The sequence below is a fragment of the Megalopta genalis genome, chromosome 1 (genome assembly GCF_051020955.1).
Source record: "Megalopta genalis isolate 19385.01 chromosome 1, iyMegGena1_principal, whole genome shotgun sequence".
Lineage (NCBI taxonomy): Eukaryota > Metazoa > Arthropoda > Insecta > Hymenoptera > Halictidae > Megalopta > Megalopta genalis.
Genome location: NC_135013.1, coordinates 35,031,837 through 35,049,368, shown reverse-complemented (window position 1 = coordinate 35,049,368; position 17,532 = coordinate 35,031,837). Strand labels below are relative to the sequence as shown.

Genomic DNA, 17,532 nt, shown 5'->3' with positions numbered 1-17,532 from the left:
TCTGGATTTTCCTAGAAATTCGATCGACGTTTGGTAAATCATTCTCGAAGTTATCGAATCGCGTCCGAGCTCAAAGTCTGTTTACATCAACCCGTTTTCGGTGGGAATAAACTGTTGCTATTTTGTCATCAAAGGATCACACGAACGTTACACCAATTACACGAACAACATCGTAGCGAGGAATTCGGAGATAAAAGGGAGGAAAACGGTTTTCTCTCCAATCTCTTAACCGTGTGGGTGAATCTTTCAGCGCAAGTTCTTCCGAACTGATTCCAGAACGTCCGACATTTCTAGATATTTTAGATATAATCTAAATATTGATTGTACGAGACGAAAATGGCAATGTTTCTATATACGGCGGGGCGTGCTCGTCGTTCCCAGATAAGAGTTTAATCTCGCGCTTTGACGAGGCACCGTCGGGGACACCGGGAGGCAGGGGAATGATTCCAGAGAAATTCACGAAGCAATCAAGTTCCTCCGGAGAAGGTCTCGCGGCGGACGGAGGAACCGGGGGTCTCCCGGCAGTATCGTTACGATTCGAATATTTCCTTATCGTATCGTGTGTCGGCCGTGTGTCGGGGCTGGAATCGATCGTCGGCCGTCGCTCGTCGCACGGTTTTTGCGTCGGTAGCGGCAGTTGCGCGAACGAAATAAGCGAGATAAGTAAGTCCCGGGGTCGTATTGAACGGTCGGCGTTATTTGGTTGCAGGGTAGTTCCAGTCGAGGCGGGGTTCATATGGAATGGCATCACGTGGACCGTCGCCGACGACGCTGCCAATCGCGATAGCGATGGCCGTCGCGATGTCAGTGGTGGCGAGCGGTCTCTGTCCGACGCAGTGCCGTTGCGACGACGAGAGCCTGCGCGCGTCCTGCGCTTACGCGGGCCTCGAGGTCGTCCCGATCCAACTGAACCCGGAGATCAAGCACCTGGACCTGTCCAACAACCGCGTGGCCAGCATCCACCTGTCGTTCGGGTTCTACGGTAACCTGGAGACCCTGGACCTGACCTCGAACAACGTGCACACCCTCGGCTCGGACAACTTCGTCTTTCAGAAGAGCCTGCTGGTGCTGAACGTCTCCGGGAACGCGATCAGGGCGTTGGCCAAGAACTCGTTGCAGGGGATGGAGCTGCTGAAGGAGCTGAACCTGGCGAGCAACAACATCTCGGACATGGACGAGCAGGCGTTCAAGAGCACCAGCGAGCTGGAGGTTCTGAACCTCAGCGACAACTCGATCACCAGCCTGCCGGACGGTCTGCTGAAGAACCTGCACAAGATCCGGACGCTCGTGCTGAAGGAGAACTCGTTGCTGGAGGTGCCGACGGACAACCTGGCCCTGGCGCCTAGCCTGGAGAACGTCGATCTCTCCGACAACCTGATCCAGGAGCTTGACAGAGACTCGCTGCCCTCTCTGCCGTCGTTGGTCTCGCTGGACCTGGCGAACAACGTGATCAGGAACATCGCCGACGACGCGTTCGACCGTCTCCCGGATCTGCTGCATCTCAACTTATCGGGAAACAATTTAACCTCCGTGCCCACCTCGGCTCTGGCCAGACTGAACGTCCTCTCGAATCTGATCCTCAGCCGGAATCCTCTGGGCGTCCTCGAAGCGGTAGGCTTCCGGAATTTGTTCGAGCTGAGGAGCCTGGAGCTGAACGACTGCACCATCGGCAGCGTGCACGCCAGAGCTTTCGCCGACAACGTGAACCTGGAGCGCATCTCGTTGGACGGGAACCGGGGCCTGAAGGAGCTGCCCGCCAGGGTGCTGTACAGCGCCAGGTATCTGAAATGGGTCTCGCTGAGGCGGTGCAGCCTCTCGACCCTCCAGCCCACGCAGTTCCCGGTGGACGGCCTGTCGTTTCTGCGGGTCGGCGGCAACCCTCTGGTCTGCAACTGCTCGGTGCACTGGCTGTGGAACGTGATCAGGACGGAGGAGCGCAGGAACGAGTCGAGGCTGGAGCTGGACACCCACGACATCGTCTGCTCCGACGAGGAGTTCGCCGGGAAGCCGTTGATCGGGCTGTCCGAGGGCTCTTTGCGGTGCCGGCTGAGCCCCCTCTATTTGTCCCTGTCCGCGGCCGGCTGTCTGGCCGCCACCGCCGCCATCCTCGTGCTGATAGCGCACCTGACCAGGTCCAAGAGGAAGAAACGGCTGGCATACGCCGCGCCCAACCGACCCGAGTTCCTGGTCTACGTCGGCAGGAACAACGACGAGCTGGACAAGAACGCCGAGTCGTACAGCAGGCGGCTGCTGGCCAGGAACGAGGACACCACGCCCTACGACACGCCCCGCGGCAAGATCGGCCAGCGAAGCCCGCAGTCGCAGGACACGAACATCTACGAGACACCGAGGTACACCAGGACCAACAATCGCCGCGAACCGGAGCCCTATCAGAGGCCCGCCGAAGAGGGCGTCTACGCCGTCGCCGACGTGACGGATCTCCGGGACGAGCCGCCGGAAGTCCTCTCGCTGTATCGCATGCAGAGCCCTCCGCCCTCCGCCCCGCCGCGGTCCAATCTCCATCGGGTCGGCTACGGTTACGACTACGACTACGATTACGATTACGAACCTCCGCTTCCGGAGAAGCCCCACGTCGTGTTCGTCTGAACCGCGGAAACAACAGGTCCGGCGTCCGATAATACCGCTGCTACTGCTGCTGCTGCTGCTGCCGTTGCTGTCGGAGCTTTCGCGTCTCCGGAGGACACCGGCGACGCCGATCTCTCCTAGACCGCCGAGAATGGAGCGTAACGAGGGCTCCGCAGACGTTCAAGATTGCAGGAAGCGTAGATCGATATGTAATCCGTGTTTCAGCGGGGATTACCGAAGAAATTCTGAGCGGCGACCACCTCTACCGCCTGTAAATCTGCCGGCGCGACGGAGCGACGGCGCCGAGCCGGCCGCGAGCACGAACAAAATTGACCGGAGTTCGGAGAGCGGTGTTCTTCTTGCGGAGATCCTTTGGAAACGGTCCCGGGGCGCGATCAAATCCGATGTTCTTTCGTTGGAAGCGACTACGCCGCGTCGTCTTCGTTACAATTGTATCGCGAGCATCCACTTTTTTTGCAAGGATAGAACAGTTCGAACCAGCCTCGGGCACAAAAACCGTTTTTGTCTTTTCGCGAGAGACGGAACAATTGCTCGTACAGCTCTTCCGAACGGCGAAAAGATGTATCGCGCGTTGATCTCGTGGAAAACTTCAAAATTGTCCGGGAAGTTTTTACATTTACTCCGATCGAAACAGTCTCTTTGTTCTACAGTTTTTTTACAAAATACATTCGACAAATGGCAATTCGCGATCCACAGTAAAGAGGAGACACGATTATTCGAGTCTTGCAGCTCTCGTTTTTGAAATCGTTGACAATTCGTGACTATAAAAACAAACCGCAAAGCACGAATAATCGCGTCTCCTCTTCCGAAATTGTCCATTTTTCTGCGCAATCTCAGCGTCGATAAGGGAAACATTACTGTAATTATTAACGAACGGATCGCCGTGTCGGAGGGGAGAGGTGATCGCGAAGAAGCCGTTCGCTGTTCCATCTACGTACTAATCGAATCCAACGAAATGAACCTTGGATATTGAAGCAATTGATATTCATGAGTACGTAATGGTCTCAGCCCCGTTGCCGCTTGTCGCGATCCCGGGGACAGGAAAGTTGGGATTTAATGAGGATCTGTTCTGACTGATTGCCCGAGATCGACCGTGATAAGGTAATCCCCCGCTCACCGAAAGTATCGATTACGTTCGTCCTCGTGGAGGAGCGAGACTGCCGGCCTCGTGTTCCTCCAAGTGCGAATCCCACGATTAACCGAGGACACGGACACAAACAGAAGGTCTGCTCGTCCATGCGGTCGCCTTCCCGGTTTAGCGACCTCGCCCCGGTTAAGCGAAACCGATGCGCGATCCGCCGAGAGCTGGCTGGACCAAACGGCATTCTTCGCGTCCTTCGAACTCGAATCGACCCGCGCGTGAATTCATCGACGCCTGGACAGGTTTAGAAATTCGTTTGCACTTTAAATTTCGTTTTTATCGGAAACTGCTGATTGCTAAGATAAATTTGAACTGTTATATTGTAATATTAATAATAATTAATATATTATAATTATATTATATATGTTTATAATTATTAATATGTTAATATTATTAATAATAATATTATTATTTATATCATAATATTATACATATATTATTAGACCGAATTCTCCCTAATTCGCGCTCATATTCTGTACAAAAACGGACAATTTGGGAAGAGAAAGCACCATTTCTGTGCGCAATCTGAGCGCGAATTAGGGAGAATTTACCGCATCCGCGAACAATCCGCCGTAAGTTGGACAACGTTACGGATGCCAGCCCGAGAAATTTCCAAAGAGTTAAACGGCGAGATTCCGCGGAGGAAGATCCGTGTTCCGTGCGGAAAAAAGAAGGATGTTCCGGCTGAAACGTTGGCAGCTGTCCAGCCAGCAGTGGCGTCCACGGTTCGAACCGCGGGATAGCGCGACGACGAATCTCGCGGTGTACGGCGATCGGCGACCGGCGGTCGGACGAGTTGAAAATGAAATGTCTTCCGAGATAGTTGGCCCGCCGTAGGAGCAGAATGCATTTTCGCCGGGCGCGGCGGCGCAATCCGACGCGGAATGCAAATTGCAACGGCGACAGCGGGAGCTCGTCGGCCGCAGTCGGCCGGAGAGGGCCGCGAACGTATTTATTCCGGCGGATCCGCGTCGGATTCCGCTCGGCGCCGCGCGCGGAAACGCCGTAACGCGCGACGCGTTTCCGTGGGCGGGCGTTCGTTTCGCGTTTAAACGTAGTGACAAATCAAATCAAAGCGGCGTCTCGTTAGTCCGTTTAGACCCTACTAGACTAGCGTACCAAGATTACTCTCTGTCTCTTCTCCTTCCTCCTCTTCCTCCGCGTCCTTCTATACGTCGCCGATCCTCCACAGCCGATCCTCTCTTTCACCCGTCTTTTGTCCGAACGTCTCTCGCCCGCTTCCGCGGCAACGAATCTTTTTTCCGTCTCCGATTCGAGAGCGCGATATACATTCCGCTTCGGAATGCGAAGCGGATCGAATGCGAATCCGAAGCGAAACGATTTCCGCGCGACACAGTCGGCTACCTCAAGCAAGGATTAACGAGAAACGAGTTAAAGGAGCCGCTGTCTCCGCGGGGCCGGGGCTAAACGCTGTCACGTTAACATTATTATTTAAACGTATTCACCGTAGTGCGGAGCTATTGTAAATTCTCCCTGATTGGGACAATTTGGGGAGAGGAGATACGATTATTCGAGGCTCGCGGCTCGTTTTTATAGTCACCGATCGTCAACAACGGTACAAACTAGTTCATAAGCCTCGATCAATCGTATCTCTCCTCTTCCGAAATTGCCCATTTTTCTGCGCAATCCGAGCGCACAGTCAATTAGGGAGAATTTAGCGTATTCGCGGGAGCGTCGCCGTTGAAACGCCCGGATTTTCAAGTGTTCCCTCCCGCAACCGTGCGTCGCCGTAAACCCCGTTTTAATTGACCGGTCCCCACAGGCTTTCAATTGATTACCGGAGGATGCAGCATGTGCGACCGTTTCAATCGACGCATTACCGCGATTGCTTTTAAAAACGGCTGTCCCCCGGGCCAGCCGTAATTCCACACTTTCGGGATCCGTTGCCCGCGGGCTCGAACGGTTCGGGGGAAAATTCGGGCGTCGTTCGTCTTCGACGATTATATAGCCTCTGTACACGGTGTTCCCTCGGCAATCCGATCGCGATAACGCTCCCGATAACGCTCGCGTTAACTCCTGTACGCCACCATTTTTCTTCGCGTTCGTGTCGCTAAACGCGGCCCTTTAAACCGTACACCGCTTGTAAAACGGAACGGAATTCTATTGATTTCCAAAAGGAATCGAGACACGTAATTTCGCAGCGAAAACTCTGCGATTTCTCGTGTAATTATCACGTCGAGTCATGAATAACTCTCTTATTTATATTTTATTATAATATATCTTATATATTATATTATATCTTAATATTATAATCTTATTCTAATAATTCTCTTATTTTATCAGATTTTTTCGACCGGCAGAGTTTTCGTTTCGTTTACTCTTTCGTTTCTCTTTTTATTTATTCACTTCGAACTCTTGTTCGTTCGGCGAAAGCCGAAAATCTTGTTTGTTCCGGCGTCTCGTAGCCGGATAGACGCGAACAATAGATTCCACCTGGCAGCATCGGGTGCGTTATTTACAAGGTTTAACGCGCGAAGAGGCAGAAAGGAAGACACCGTCGTGACAGCAGTTAGGCCCGCGCCCTTAGGCGAACGGGTTCCTCCGTGCAAGACATATTCAAGGGAGCAAAACGACACGTGTCAGAGACTCGTCGTGGGCCAGAGGGTGCCCCGTTTGGCACCGAGGGGGCCACTTTCGGCCATCGTTGTAAATTGAAGCAATAATAGACGCGACCTTTACCATGTAGACACACCGTGAAAACACACGTAAACACACACGAGCACACGAGAAACACATCTTAGTATATCTAGACACCAGAATCACACACACGTTTATACAGACTTGAGCGTATATATATATAAATAATATATATATATTATATATATATTTATTTATTGATTTATGATGTTAAGTTTGGAAAGAAAAGAATGTTACGTTTTGAATACGATAAGCGAGAGAGAAAGAGTGAGAAAGAATGAAAGAGCAGAGAAGCAGATATACTTGAGTGCGTCAGTGTCGAAGGGTGATAAAGTCTGCGCCCATCGGTGCATCGGGTGTTCCGGAAATTCCCATTTCTGCCCGAAAAAGTCTCTTCTATAATTGAGACCGTGTTCGATCGTTTCGCGTAAAATCCGCCCTTCGAAAGTCTTCTTAGCAGACACGTTAAAAAATTAAATTACTTTCTCGAGTGGTCTCAACAAAATTCAATGTCTTTTTCACCCTTCGCAAAAGGAACAGATCCGTTCGATAATTGTCCACTAACGGTAGATTCAACGACACCGAAACGAGAACGGTTCTCGGAAGCGCCGCTTCGATCGATCCTGCAAATTTAATGTCCAAGAGCAAAGGAAAACTGGATTAACGTCCCGGAGTCGTTCATGCTACGATTTTTAAATAGTACGCGAAGGGGGTCGATCGAGCGGCCGGTGTTTCATAAAAATGTATACGGGAGTTTTCGGGACACCCTGTACAAGTACGGGCGAGTCGCGGCTTCGAATTCGCCTGGTGGAACGGCATGCGAGGGTGTCGCGGAAACGATGAGAATCATTAGGCGAACTCGCGGGTCGCGACGCGCGACGCCCATCCCGTAATCCGCCTGCGTGTGTCTCGCCGTCGAGCGCCTCCTCGAAACGCATTTTCACCCCTCGCCACCCCCTCCCCCACCGCCTACCCAGCCCCATCTCTGCACTCGTCGGAAATTTCATGGAATATCGAATCCACGCTGATTAAAGTCTCTCCCTGCGCGGCGCGCGCGGTTCTCCCCGAGGAGAAGTTCGCCCGTTAAATATTCATTTCGACGCGATAAACCTCTGCCCGCAAGAACCTTCGCTCTCTCTCTCTCGCCGCGACGGATCTCGATAGGATCTCAGGAGTTATGACTCCCGGGTCCCTTGGTCAGAATGATTATCTTCGATTGATAGAGCCCTCTAACACGCGGCCGCCACGCGAGCCATGCTCGTTTTACGGTCCCGCGATCTCGCCCGATATCTCTCGCGGGCCTTGTTAATATTCATTTTCCCGGGAAATCGAAGGTCTTCGCCGTTCTTCGAACGATATTGGTTCTCGTCCGCGCGACGTTTCGAGAGGAATTGTCTCTCGGCGAGCAGAATCCGCGTTGTTGCACGGAGAAACGAACGACCCAAACGGCTGATAATTTGGAAGCACGTTTCGACGTCTCATTTTCCAAGGAGATCGAAGGTCCCTACTGAACATCGAAGCTCGAACACCGCGTGCTCGGAGAAGAAGAGCGTGTATCCAAAACGAGATCCAGCGTTTCAATGTACATCCGATGTTCCAAAAGAAATCAAAAGGTCCTCGTTGCATCGCAGGCGGCAGAACGTTTCGAATCGAGCGACCGTTCCGTTCCGAGAAGCGAATTACCGGCGTTGCCCGATAATTCGTCCGAGATTTTCGCAACGAATCCAGCAATTGGCCAGGAACACGCCCATCCCCCCGAGTTCGAACGGCTGGCCGAACGCGGCGCTCGTTTAATTTACGCGATCGTTTAACCCCCGGGCCGAGTCCAATAAAAAATTGAAGCGGCTAAACGGGAGGATGAATTATTCGTGCCACCTGTAAGAACGTGTATCCAACGGAATCGCGCGCTTGCGAGGGAAAGCGAGAGAAAGAGAGAAAAAGAGAGAGAAAGAGAGAGAGAGAGCGATACGCTTGCGAGGGCGTATCTTGCCGAGCCTCTCAGAGACCAGAGACAGTCCTGAAAAATTCATTCTCCTCGGGACGCCGCCTGTTCAAGGGGACTCGGAGGCCGTGAAAACGGTCGCGCGACGATCCCACTGACCTAGAACTCGCGTTACGACCACCCTGGACCCCCTCGGCCGTCCATCACGGCCGGAACTTTCCAAGTTTCGATACGGAATTCGCGAGCAATCGGTCGTGACGATCCAGCCCGGGGAACTTCCTCGCAACGACAGATCCGCGCCGTGATCTGCTTGGCCCGGGATTTTTCATTTCCCATCTCATTTTCCCGTCGAGCGCTCTCCTCGGCGCTCGCTCACCCCCGCGATCGGATATACCGATATAGGAGTTGCTATCGAAGTCCTTCCGATCCGTCGCTGTTTCACTTCCGGCGAACGCGTAGACGGTATCCGAAACAACCGGTGAGCACCGAAATACTGAACTTGAATCAAAGGAGATTGAATTCGTCGATTCCATCCGCCGTAGTCGGATGTTCCTCTTGCATCGGGCTCTTATTGCAACTGCACCGTCGACGGTGTACAAACTTGCCTGTTAAAGACGCTTCTTCTAAATGCATCAGTCTCTCTATCTCTCTCTCTATTTCTCCGTTTCTCTATCTTTTGTTCGAAGGTAAAAACAGAGCTGCTCGCCGAATCTCGAAACGGTAGTCCAAGGGTTTCTCGCGAGTTCGACAAAATTTTCAGAGCAAATGGAAACGCGCGACGGCCCTCGTCTTTCGTACAACGATTCCAGACGTCGGAAATTTACGTCGAGCGTCCGCCGATATCTCGGCGAGACGCCGACGCGGTGCTTTGTATTCCGAGAAGACAAGGTGCCGTTTAATGGTAACAGTTTCAGGGCTATTAATTTATCGGTGATCTTCGGCTTCCACCTAGTTTGTCGCGTTACCAACAGAAGGGACAAGGATAAATGGCCGGCGAGAGCAAGGTTGAAGCCGCCGCGGCAGCAGAGAGTCGCTGGCAGCAGCGAAAGAAGTAGATTAAGGACCAATTAAAAGAAAAGCGAGACCACACCGCGACAAGGCGAAATATTAGAGTTGGAAGCGTTTCGTTCCACCTTCCCGGTCGGTTAGCCAAGATTCTTCGGTGGCACTTGGCCCAACTCGTTAGTCATGGCAGTTAGTCATGCCACATGAATCCGAGGGCCTCGTCCGAAGAGACGGAGAAGAGCCGCGGAGAAGAGAGAGGGCGGTCGCGCGTGGAGAGGCTCTCCGAGGGTTCGATCGGTCTGAGAAGGGTTCGACGAGTTCGAACGCCGCCGGAAAAAAACATTTTAGCTCGAGAAACGCTAACGAACCATTAACCGGCTGCGCCGTTAATTCGGCGACTCGATCGCGGTGCCGAAAAATCTACGGATCCTGTGCGAGTCCTCCCTTTTAACCCCCTTTGCCGTAATTTAACGGGTCCGACTCGCCGTGAAAATTTCTAATTAATACTACTAAACTTGTACAGGTGTTAAAGTCCTTCAAAATTGGAACAAAATGCTGATCCCTTGTCGTCGATGCCTAAGCATTCGAGTAAAAATTTAGGCACGCGATAAACATCGATTTTCTTCCCCTTCGGAGAAATTATTGCGGTCGAGAAATTCCTGATCGCGATAAGAAAATGGCACGTCAAAGAATGAACCGGGCGATTCTTCTTTGAAAAACAGGTTCAGAAACCTCCGCGTTGTTCCCTCGCGTTTCACTTCAAGGCAGAAAAGCGCGAAACTCGTCTTCGGCGACGTTACGATGATTATCAGCCGCGACAGAGAAATTTCTGATCGCGATACCTGCGAAGAAAATGGCACGTCGAGGGGTTAACCGGGCGATTCTCGATTCTTCTTTGAAAAACTGGTTCAAAAATCTCCGCGTTGCTCCCTCGCGTGTCACTTCAAGGCAGAAAAGCGCGAAACTCGACCTCGGCGACTTTACGATGATTATTAGTCGCGACCGAGAAATTTCTGATCGCGATAAGAAAATGGCACGTCAAAGAATGAACCGGGCGATTCTTGATTCTTCTTTGAAAATCAGGTTCAAAAATCTCCGCGTTGCTCCCTCGCGTGTCACTTCAAGGCAGAAAAGCGCGAAACTCGTCCTCGGCGACGTCGCGACGATTATCAGCCGCGCCCGAGAGCCGCTGCAAAGGGTTGACGATAACTTCTGTTCGCGAAGAGCGACGTTGAAAATTGTTTATCCGACCGAAGCGGCGAGTTATCGTTATTTTGGAGCACGCGTACGAGAACGTCGGCGGAGGCGAAAAAACAAATGGCGGCGGAGTTTTAACGCGTCCTCGGCCCGTTTCCTTTTCCTGTTCCTCCTCGACGTCCCTTCTTTCCGGTCTCCGGGTGGATTTCGACGCGTTTCGCGGCGGCGTTCCCCATTGACGGCTATTTTTGTATGTACATAGAAGCCGAAGACACGCAACGACGCCGAATGCGCGTCACGTTCTCGCGGCAGCGTACGCATTTATGGCGCGCGCGTGTACGCGCCGGCGGCAAAACGTCCGTCTCTCTGTGTGTCCGTTGTTTTTTCCTTTCGAATAAGTGTTCGTTTTCCCGTCTATCTCTCTGTCTACGATAGTATCTCCGCCGGTTTCATAACAACGATGCGAGAATTTTAAGATTGTAAAGTCGTAGACGGTGCAGGCGCTTCGCGAAGCGCCCCGCGCGACGCCGAACGGAGCTCGATCGCTCGAGGGCCGTTCCGCTTCGCCCTTCCGACGATGCTAATATCCCTAATTATGAGCATCGATGACGAGACGGTGCTGTCCGCGTTCGAGAACTCTTCGACGACGGTTCGACGACCTCGAAAAAACGGCGATTCTCTTTTTTCATCGTTTCTGCCGTTCGCGACATCGACGCAACAGCGGCCCATCGATCTCTTCGGTTTCGGACAAAGCGAGTCCGACGCCGAAATCCTTGAAAACACGAATGGAGCGTACATAATTCTCGAAAGTATCTCCAGCCGCGACTCGCGAACGATTCGCGGCAGCTCGCCGCACGAAAATACGCGAATCGTTCGGCATCGGGGGCGTCGTTGAAAAATGGACAATTTGCCAAGCATCGGGTAAACGAATAACAGCGGTGTGGAAAATTGAGTTTTTCAATACGAAGCTCCATTAAAAGCTTGGACCATTTCATCAGCCGTTGAGAACGAATTAATCCCGGCTTGAATCGCGGCGCAGATGTTGTGTGAAAATTCTTTTTCGAAAGCACTTTATTAAAACTTGATTAACGAGTGCCGCGCGCTCCCCGCAGCCGCGCAACAATTAAGTTTTAATGGTATTCCAGATGCTTGAATGTCTATTATATTAGTCGCCACACAAATTATCCATTATTATAATTATAATCACGGTAACAGCCGGGCGCGTACGCCGGGAGGATGTTACGGAGATAATGTGGAATAGTTTTTCGAGATTCGTCAATTAGTCGGCGGAATTATTCCCGCGATGTTGTTAAATTACGTTTTCAACGTTACGTCCAATTACGCGCGAATTAATTGCGCGGAGGCACGCGCGTCCCGATTCTGAATTATTTATTCTCGATTAATTTACCGGCGAGCCGCGGCCGGCCGGCCGGTTCTCGGACGCGAAGGCGGAACCGTCGACGTAGTCGCGTGCCCGCGTATTTAACATTAATGGAGTACTTTAGAACTATTGTGTAGGGTAGTTAAGGCTAGGATTAAGACAATACAGAAAGCGATTCTTTATTTTCGAAGCCTCGTCCAGAGCCGCCTTTGTTCGCAGCTTGCATAACTTACGTGCGTTTATGAAACCGGCTTTTACGAATGCGTCCACCACACACTGTTTGTGCCGTTCTCTCACCTTTGATCTTTGTCCTTTCGTCTTGATCGTTTTACCTCTGTGATCCCCGAAACCGTGCGACCCGTCGCCGACGGGATCGTGCGCGACCTTTGAAGGAAAACAAAAAAGAAGAAAAAAAGAAAGAAAGAAAGAAAGAAGAAGAAGAAAAGACCAATGATTGTACTTTGTTTCCGTTGATCTCCGCGCGTAAAAGTCTCTACAAAACTGCACCGTGTCCCCGTGTCAGCAGTCTCTTTCCTGTAAATAGTTTCGTGTGTTTATAGCCGTTTTGTACAGTCGCGCTTGTCCCTTTCTCTTGCGACCAAAACCCCCACCGGAAGCGTGGGCGGCGGCGGTTCGGAGACGCCGGAAGAATAAGAACCCGGCGACGATTTCTATTTTACTAGCTCGCAGTAAACAAATTTTTCGTAGAGTCTCTTCTCCGCGACTGTAAAGGAATTGGCAATTAGTTTCGAAGCGGTCCGGGGTGGGCGCGAGGGGGAACACCCCCTCGCCGCCGCGGACTCCCGCGGTCGAAGTCTTTCGCGATCATCCGAACGGGACGAGCAAAATCGTCCGCGACATTTGATAATAATGTAGACGTAATTTCTTCTCGACTGGAAACACGTTCGTAGATATGTCTCCAGGTTCCACACTTTTACTACAAGTTCGAATTCCGAGGAGCAAGCCTCGCGTTGCATTTTGAATATAAACTACGCTCCGAAAATTATTTCTGGATTCTAGAGAGGAGCCACGAATTTATACTTACCGATTTATATATATACATAACGACAAAAGGTATATATATGAAAAAATATAAATATGAAAACGCATACTCACACGGGTACATATGGTATGTACGATTTACTTACATACACGAAATATTTTAAGTAACCATATAGAAATTTCATACATTGCTAATAAAAATGTTTAAGATATCTAATAAAATTATATTGTATATTCAGTATCACACGGTCCATCTGTTGAATCCTTCCTGCTGGTCTTGTGCTGTGTCGTCTGTCTCTCTCACTCTCTCTCTCTCTGTATGTGTCCGATTATCCTGATCCCCTGTCTTCGTGTGTCCTTGCTAATTGTTTTAACACCGTAGCATTCGATGAAATAGTCGATCACGATTGTCTCTGTGTCCGATTATCCCGATCCCCTGTCTCTTCATGTGTCCTTGTGCTAATTGTTTTAACACCGCAGCATTCGATGAAACAGTCGATCACGATTTACCCGGTATGTCAAGGTAAACGGCCGTCGAAAAGTGTCTAGAATTTATTTGTTGAAAGACGCGAAAGCAACGAGACGACATCGGACCGCACTCCGCTGAATAAACAGGGGTGGTGTCGCGCAAGGTTTTTATGCCCCGGGTACAAATAGATTTACTTTGGGGATAAAATCCGGTTTAAAAATAGCCGGGCCCGTCGCGAACTATAAATTCCGCCACCCCTATATTCCCATCGGGCATGCACAGGAAGTTCCTCGCGAGTGTGAGTTTCGGTTTTTTCTCTCCCTTGTAATTTAAGTGGTGTACCGGATGCCGTTTAGTACAACGACAGCGGAACGAAGTGCGCTGTAAAAGGGGTGTGCATCCTCCGAACTTGTAAAAGATGGTCAAAGAACGTCGCCGTGGTTTGCCAAACGAATAGTCCTTTATTCGTGCGATATGTATCAAGAATGGACACTTTCCTCTCTCTCTCTCTCTCTCTCGCGTGCTCGACTTCGAATTAATTGTTACTCAGTATTTTTTAATACTGACGATACATCAGTTTAAATAAAGACGAGAACGATTTTTTCACTTGTTACATGATTGTAACTCATCGAGTGGTTCTTCATTAAACTTTGTTACAGTATTATACATGTTTCATACTCTCTTTCTCTCTCTCTCTCTGTCTCTGTCATTCTCTCTCTCTCTCTATTGAATTAGATGGTGCTTTCAATCGTATCGAATATCAATTATGCCGAATGGATCACAATAGTCTATTCAGCGAGTCGAGCCGGTGCAGATAAACGAGATATCAACGTGCTAAGCACGTAATCAATGCAACGGACACCCGTTGCTGGTTTTGTTCGACTAATCCCGACCGTGTCATCACCTAAATGGTTGTCACGTGCATTTATTTACAGTTAGGGACTCGACTCGTTGAACCCATAGTATTACAGTTGTTTGATCAAGCTCTACGATATTGTCAAAATATTACTTTTTTTTCGATTAACAACACGGGACTAATGAAAGTATATCACAGATAAAGTTCAAAATCCATTCTCGCGGCGTTGTAGAATTGATTGCTCTGTCCTGTTCGTCGTACCCACGCCCCGCCCTTGAAATATCCTTCTTTGGCCCACGCGTGCATCTGCTGACTCGTATGGGGTCCATGGATTTCCGCGTTTTCGTCCTGCGACCATTTCAATTCCCACGTCACCTCGTCGTCTTCTTCCTCGTCTTCTCGCGTGTCATCTTTCTTAGAGTTCGCTGGACCTCTGACGCTGTCTGGAAGATGTATTAAATGTCTCAAAATTCGATCGATCCATTCGGGTGTCTTAAATAAAAGCTAAAATATAATTACTTTCACCGTCGTCCAACTTCGCCTTCTCTTTCTCGTCGAAATCGTCGGCGTACATATCTAACTCAGCCTCCTGTTTCGAAGGATGGGCATGTTTCTCGGACCTCTCGACCTGTACAAATTTAACGATATAATAAAAGTTTCTAAAACCTTGCGGCATACGTTATTATATATATTATATTATATTATATTACATATATATTTACCTTTCTCTTGATTTGTTCGTAGCTTTCTTGATATATATCCATGTTTCCGGTACGAGTTAACAACTCGTTCGCTAGTTCTGTTAATTTCGTTATGCTCACAGAATTTTCGTCATCCTCCACCTCCTTCTTTTCCTTTTTCTTCTTCCATCTTTCCGCGGTGGTTAATCTCTTTTTCCCTTTGCCTGAAGTTATTTGATACAATGATACACGTGTTTTTAGATCGCATTTTACGTATTCAAACACTTACCGAGTCGACACAAGGTCTTCGATACTGTTTCTCCAGGCTTCAAGTATTCCAAAATTTGTTTATACAGATGAACGGGATTGAACAAAATATCAGGACCATCGTCGCTATCGCTATCAGCCAATCCACTGCTTTTGTTTTCCTTCTTTACACTTGCTGTGGAACTCGGTTTGATCTATCAAGATTATGCCTTAGTAATGTTTTGCATCACTGAGTAAACAAGGCGGGTTTACAGATAATTCTATTCATTGCTGTATGAAAACATATTCTGATATTTCAATGTGCAGGAGTCCAAGAACAAGAAGCAATTATAGAAATAACGAATCTACTTTTACGTATTATTACATCTTAATGATTCAGTTCTTGTCGCAACCGAAACTATCCCAAACAAGCAGCCTTATTCGAATATATAAATCTTAATTGCCACTTTTTTTTTTATACAAACCTGCATCCAATCGATGTTGTCTAACCAATTATCTCTTATTTCTTTCTCCTTGTTCCAAAGATAATGACCCTCTTTATCAAAGTGGCCTTCCTCTAGCTCTTCCTTCATGTTAAATGCTGTGAAACCCACATTTGTTTCTGGAGCTGTCGGACCATCTTCTTCGCCTAAGTATCGAGAATAAATGATTAACCATTTGCATTCGAGGACTTTTTCACTCAGGGGAACCAGCAACTCGAGAAATTTCGCGGCTATTTTGGTGAATTGCTTACCCCTAACTTACAATGATTGCACATACAAATTAATGTATAAAACATGTATATTTTAATATCACATATATCTTTACACCTCAAAGAAAAAACTTCTTAAATATTAATCTCTGTACTGTACTTTAGTACGATATTTTTTAAAGCAATTGCCAAGAGATGCATTCCTGGCTTGTCAGGACACGTATCGCAGTAATATGTTGTCTGGTGCCTTTTGCCAGACTCATTTCGTTGAGAGCAGACCCTGCAATCCTTCCTATTTCCTGTTAGAATGGCATGCAGTTTTCCATTCAAACGGATATCTTCGAAACAGAAGCTTGAACTGGAAAAGCTCGATCACGAGTCTGACGAAAATCTCCACTCAATTGCTCGAATAAGGCTTTCACATATCGCAGACGACTAAGCAGCTGTTCATTTCTCTGCCTTTTTACTGTTTTACACAGAATGCAGGCATCGAGTCTTAGCCACCAGAAATCAAATGCAAATAAACATCGTCGTCGCTCGACGTATCGCGTCAAATCGAATGGTGAGAGAGAGTTACCACTCGAGTTGTCGCAACTCGACAATCACCTCTCGTGTACAAAGTGTTAATAATTGCAATAAATATTTAAACCTTCATTTATTAAATGTTCACATACCTTCAAACTCATCCTCATTCATAATGTTATAATTATCTTCGGCAGCATCATCTTCTTCATCCGAATCTAATGAATTCTTTGCTGGCGCTCTTTCATCTTCCCGCTCGCTGTATTTACGCTTCAACATTTTCTTCTCTAGTATTTACGCCTTCTTTGTTTTAAATCTTAAATATGATTAATTTTTCGTGCTTTAACACGCGCAATTTCATTCAACGTAGCTGCAAGCAAAATTATTTATCGCGCACTACTCTAATAAAATTAACAAACAAAATCCTCTCAGAAGCAAGCAAAGTGATTCGTTTCGATGACTAATAAAAGAACAGAATTGTCGTAGAAATATGTTTGAAACAATTATGAATATATCAATTAGTACGATTAGTTTGATTTAGGTTAGCTTTAACATACAATGAAAATGACACTGACTCGCGCAAGAATTATTTACTACAACGCAGAAGAATTAACAGGCATATCTATGTGATTATAGACACGTATACTGTACCTTGTTGATTAAGTTCACTATCAAGGTTTCGATTAATGGATTGTGGAAATATCCATTCAATGGTTTTCCATTTAGATCTTTCTTCATCAAGTACGGATTCTTAAGTTCGCAGAACGTAAAATGATCCGCATACTAATTTTCGGGTATATCGTACAAGTGTAGCCTGTTTATCATTAAGATAGTCGGTCACATTAAATCTCTATTACATATACATGTAGATAAGAATTGTACACTTTATAAAACTACGTAGTCTTTTGACTGGCCTTTCGACAGGTGAGCAATACTGACGCTGCCGCTGCCACAGAAGAACTATCCTATAGTTCTCCTATCAATTTCGATTTTTAATATTTGCCAGTGGCGCCGCATGTGACGAAATGAGAAAGCTTTTTTAGGCCTTCGTACAGCGCCAATTAGGACGGTGGCAAAACGCTCAAACTGTTAACCGAATTACCGACAGTCGATT

General features: G+C 48.5%; 2 protein-coding genes across 5 annotated transcripts in view; one reads left to right on the top strand and one right to left on the bottom strand.

The window, feature by feature from the left end:
- Nucleotides 1-14,928, top strand: part of LOC117218089 (uncharacterized) — a 48,378-nt gene extending 33,450 nt beyond the window's left edge. For all 3 annotated transcript variants that reach the window (XM_033466166.2, XM_076526543.1, XM_033466165.2), the window contains one exon: nt 710-14,928. In XM_033466166.2, coding sequence (XP_033322057.1) covers nt 742-2,607 — 1,866 coding nt within the window. In that variant the 5' untranslated portion in view covers nt 710-741 and the 3' untranslated portion in view covers nt 2,608-14,928. The remainder of the gene's footprint in view (nt 1-709) is intronic.
- holn1 (CD2 antigen cytoplasmic tail-binding protein 2 homolog holn1) lies at nt 13,844-17,390 on the bottom strand. 2 transcript variants are annotated; one of them, XM_033465765.2, is made up of 7 exons: nt 17,070-17,390; nt 16,571-16,788; nt 15,670-15,833; nt 15,228-15,399; nt 14,981-15,162; nt 14,778-14,886; nt 13,844-14,701 (listed from the first exon to the last, which is right to left on the bottom strand). In XM_033465765.2, exons 2-7 carry the CDS (start codon nt 16,695-16,697, stop codon nt 14,451-14,453), a joined length of 1,005 nt encoding a protein of 334 aa, XP_033321656.2. In that variant the 5' UTR covers nt 16,698-16,788; nt 17,070-17,390; the 3' UTR covers nt 13,844-14,450. The 2 variants fall into 2 exon arrangements, with proteins under 2 accessions (XP_033321656.2, XP_033321657.2); XM_033465766.2 differs by having other exon boundaries at nt 16,571-16,734.
- Nucleotides 17,391-17,532: the final 142 nt, after the last annotated feature.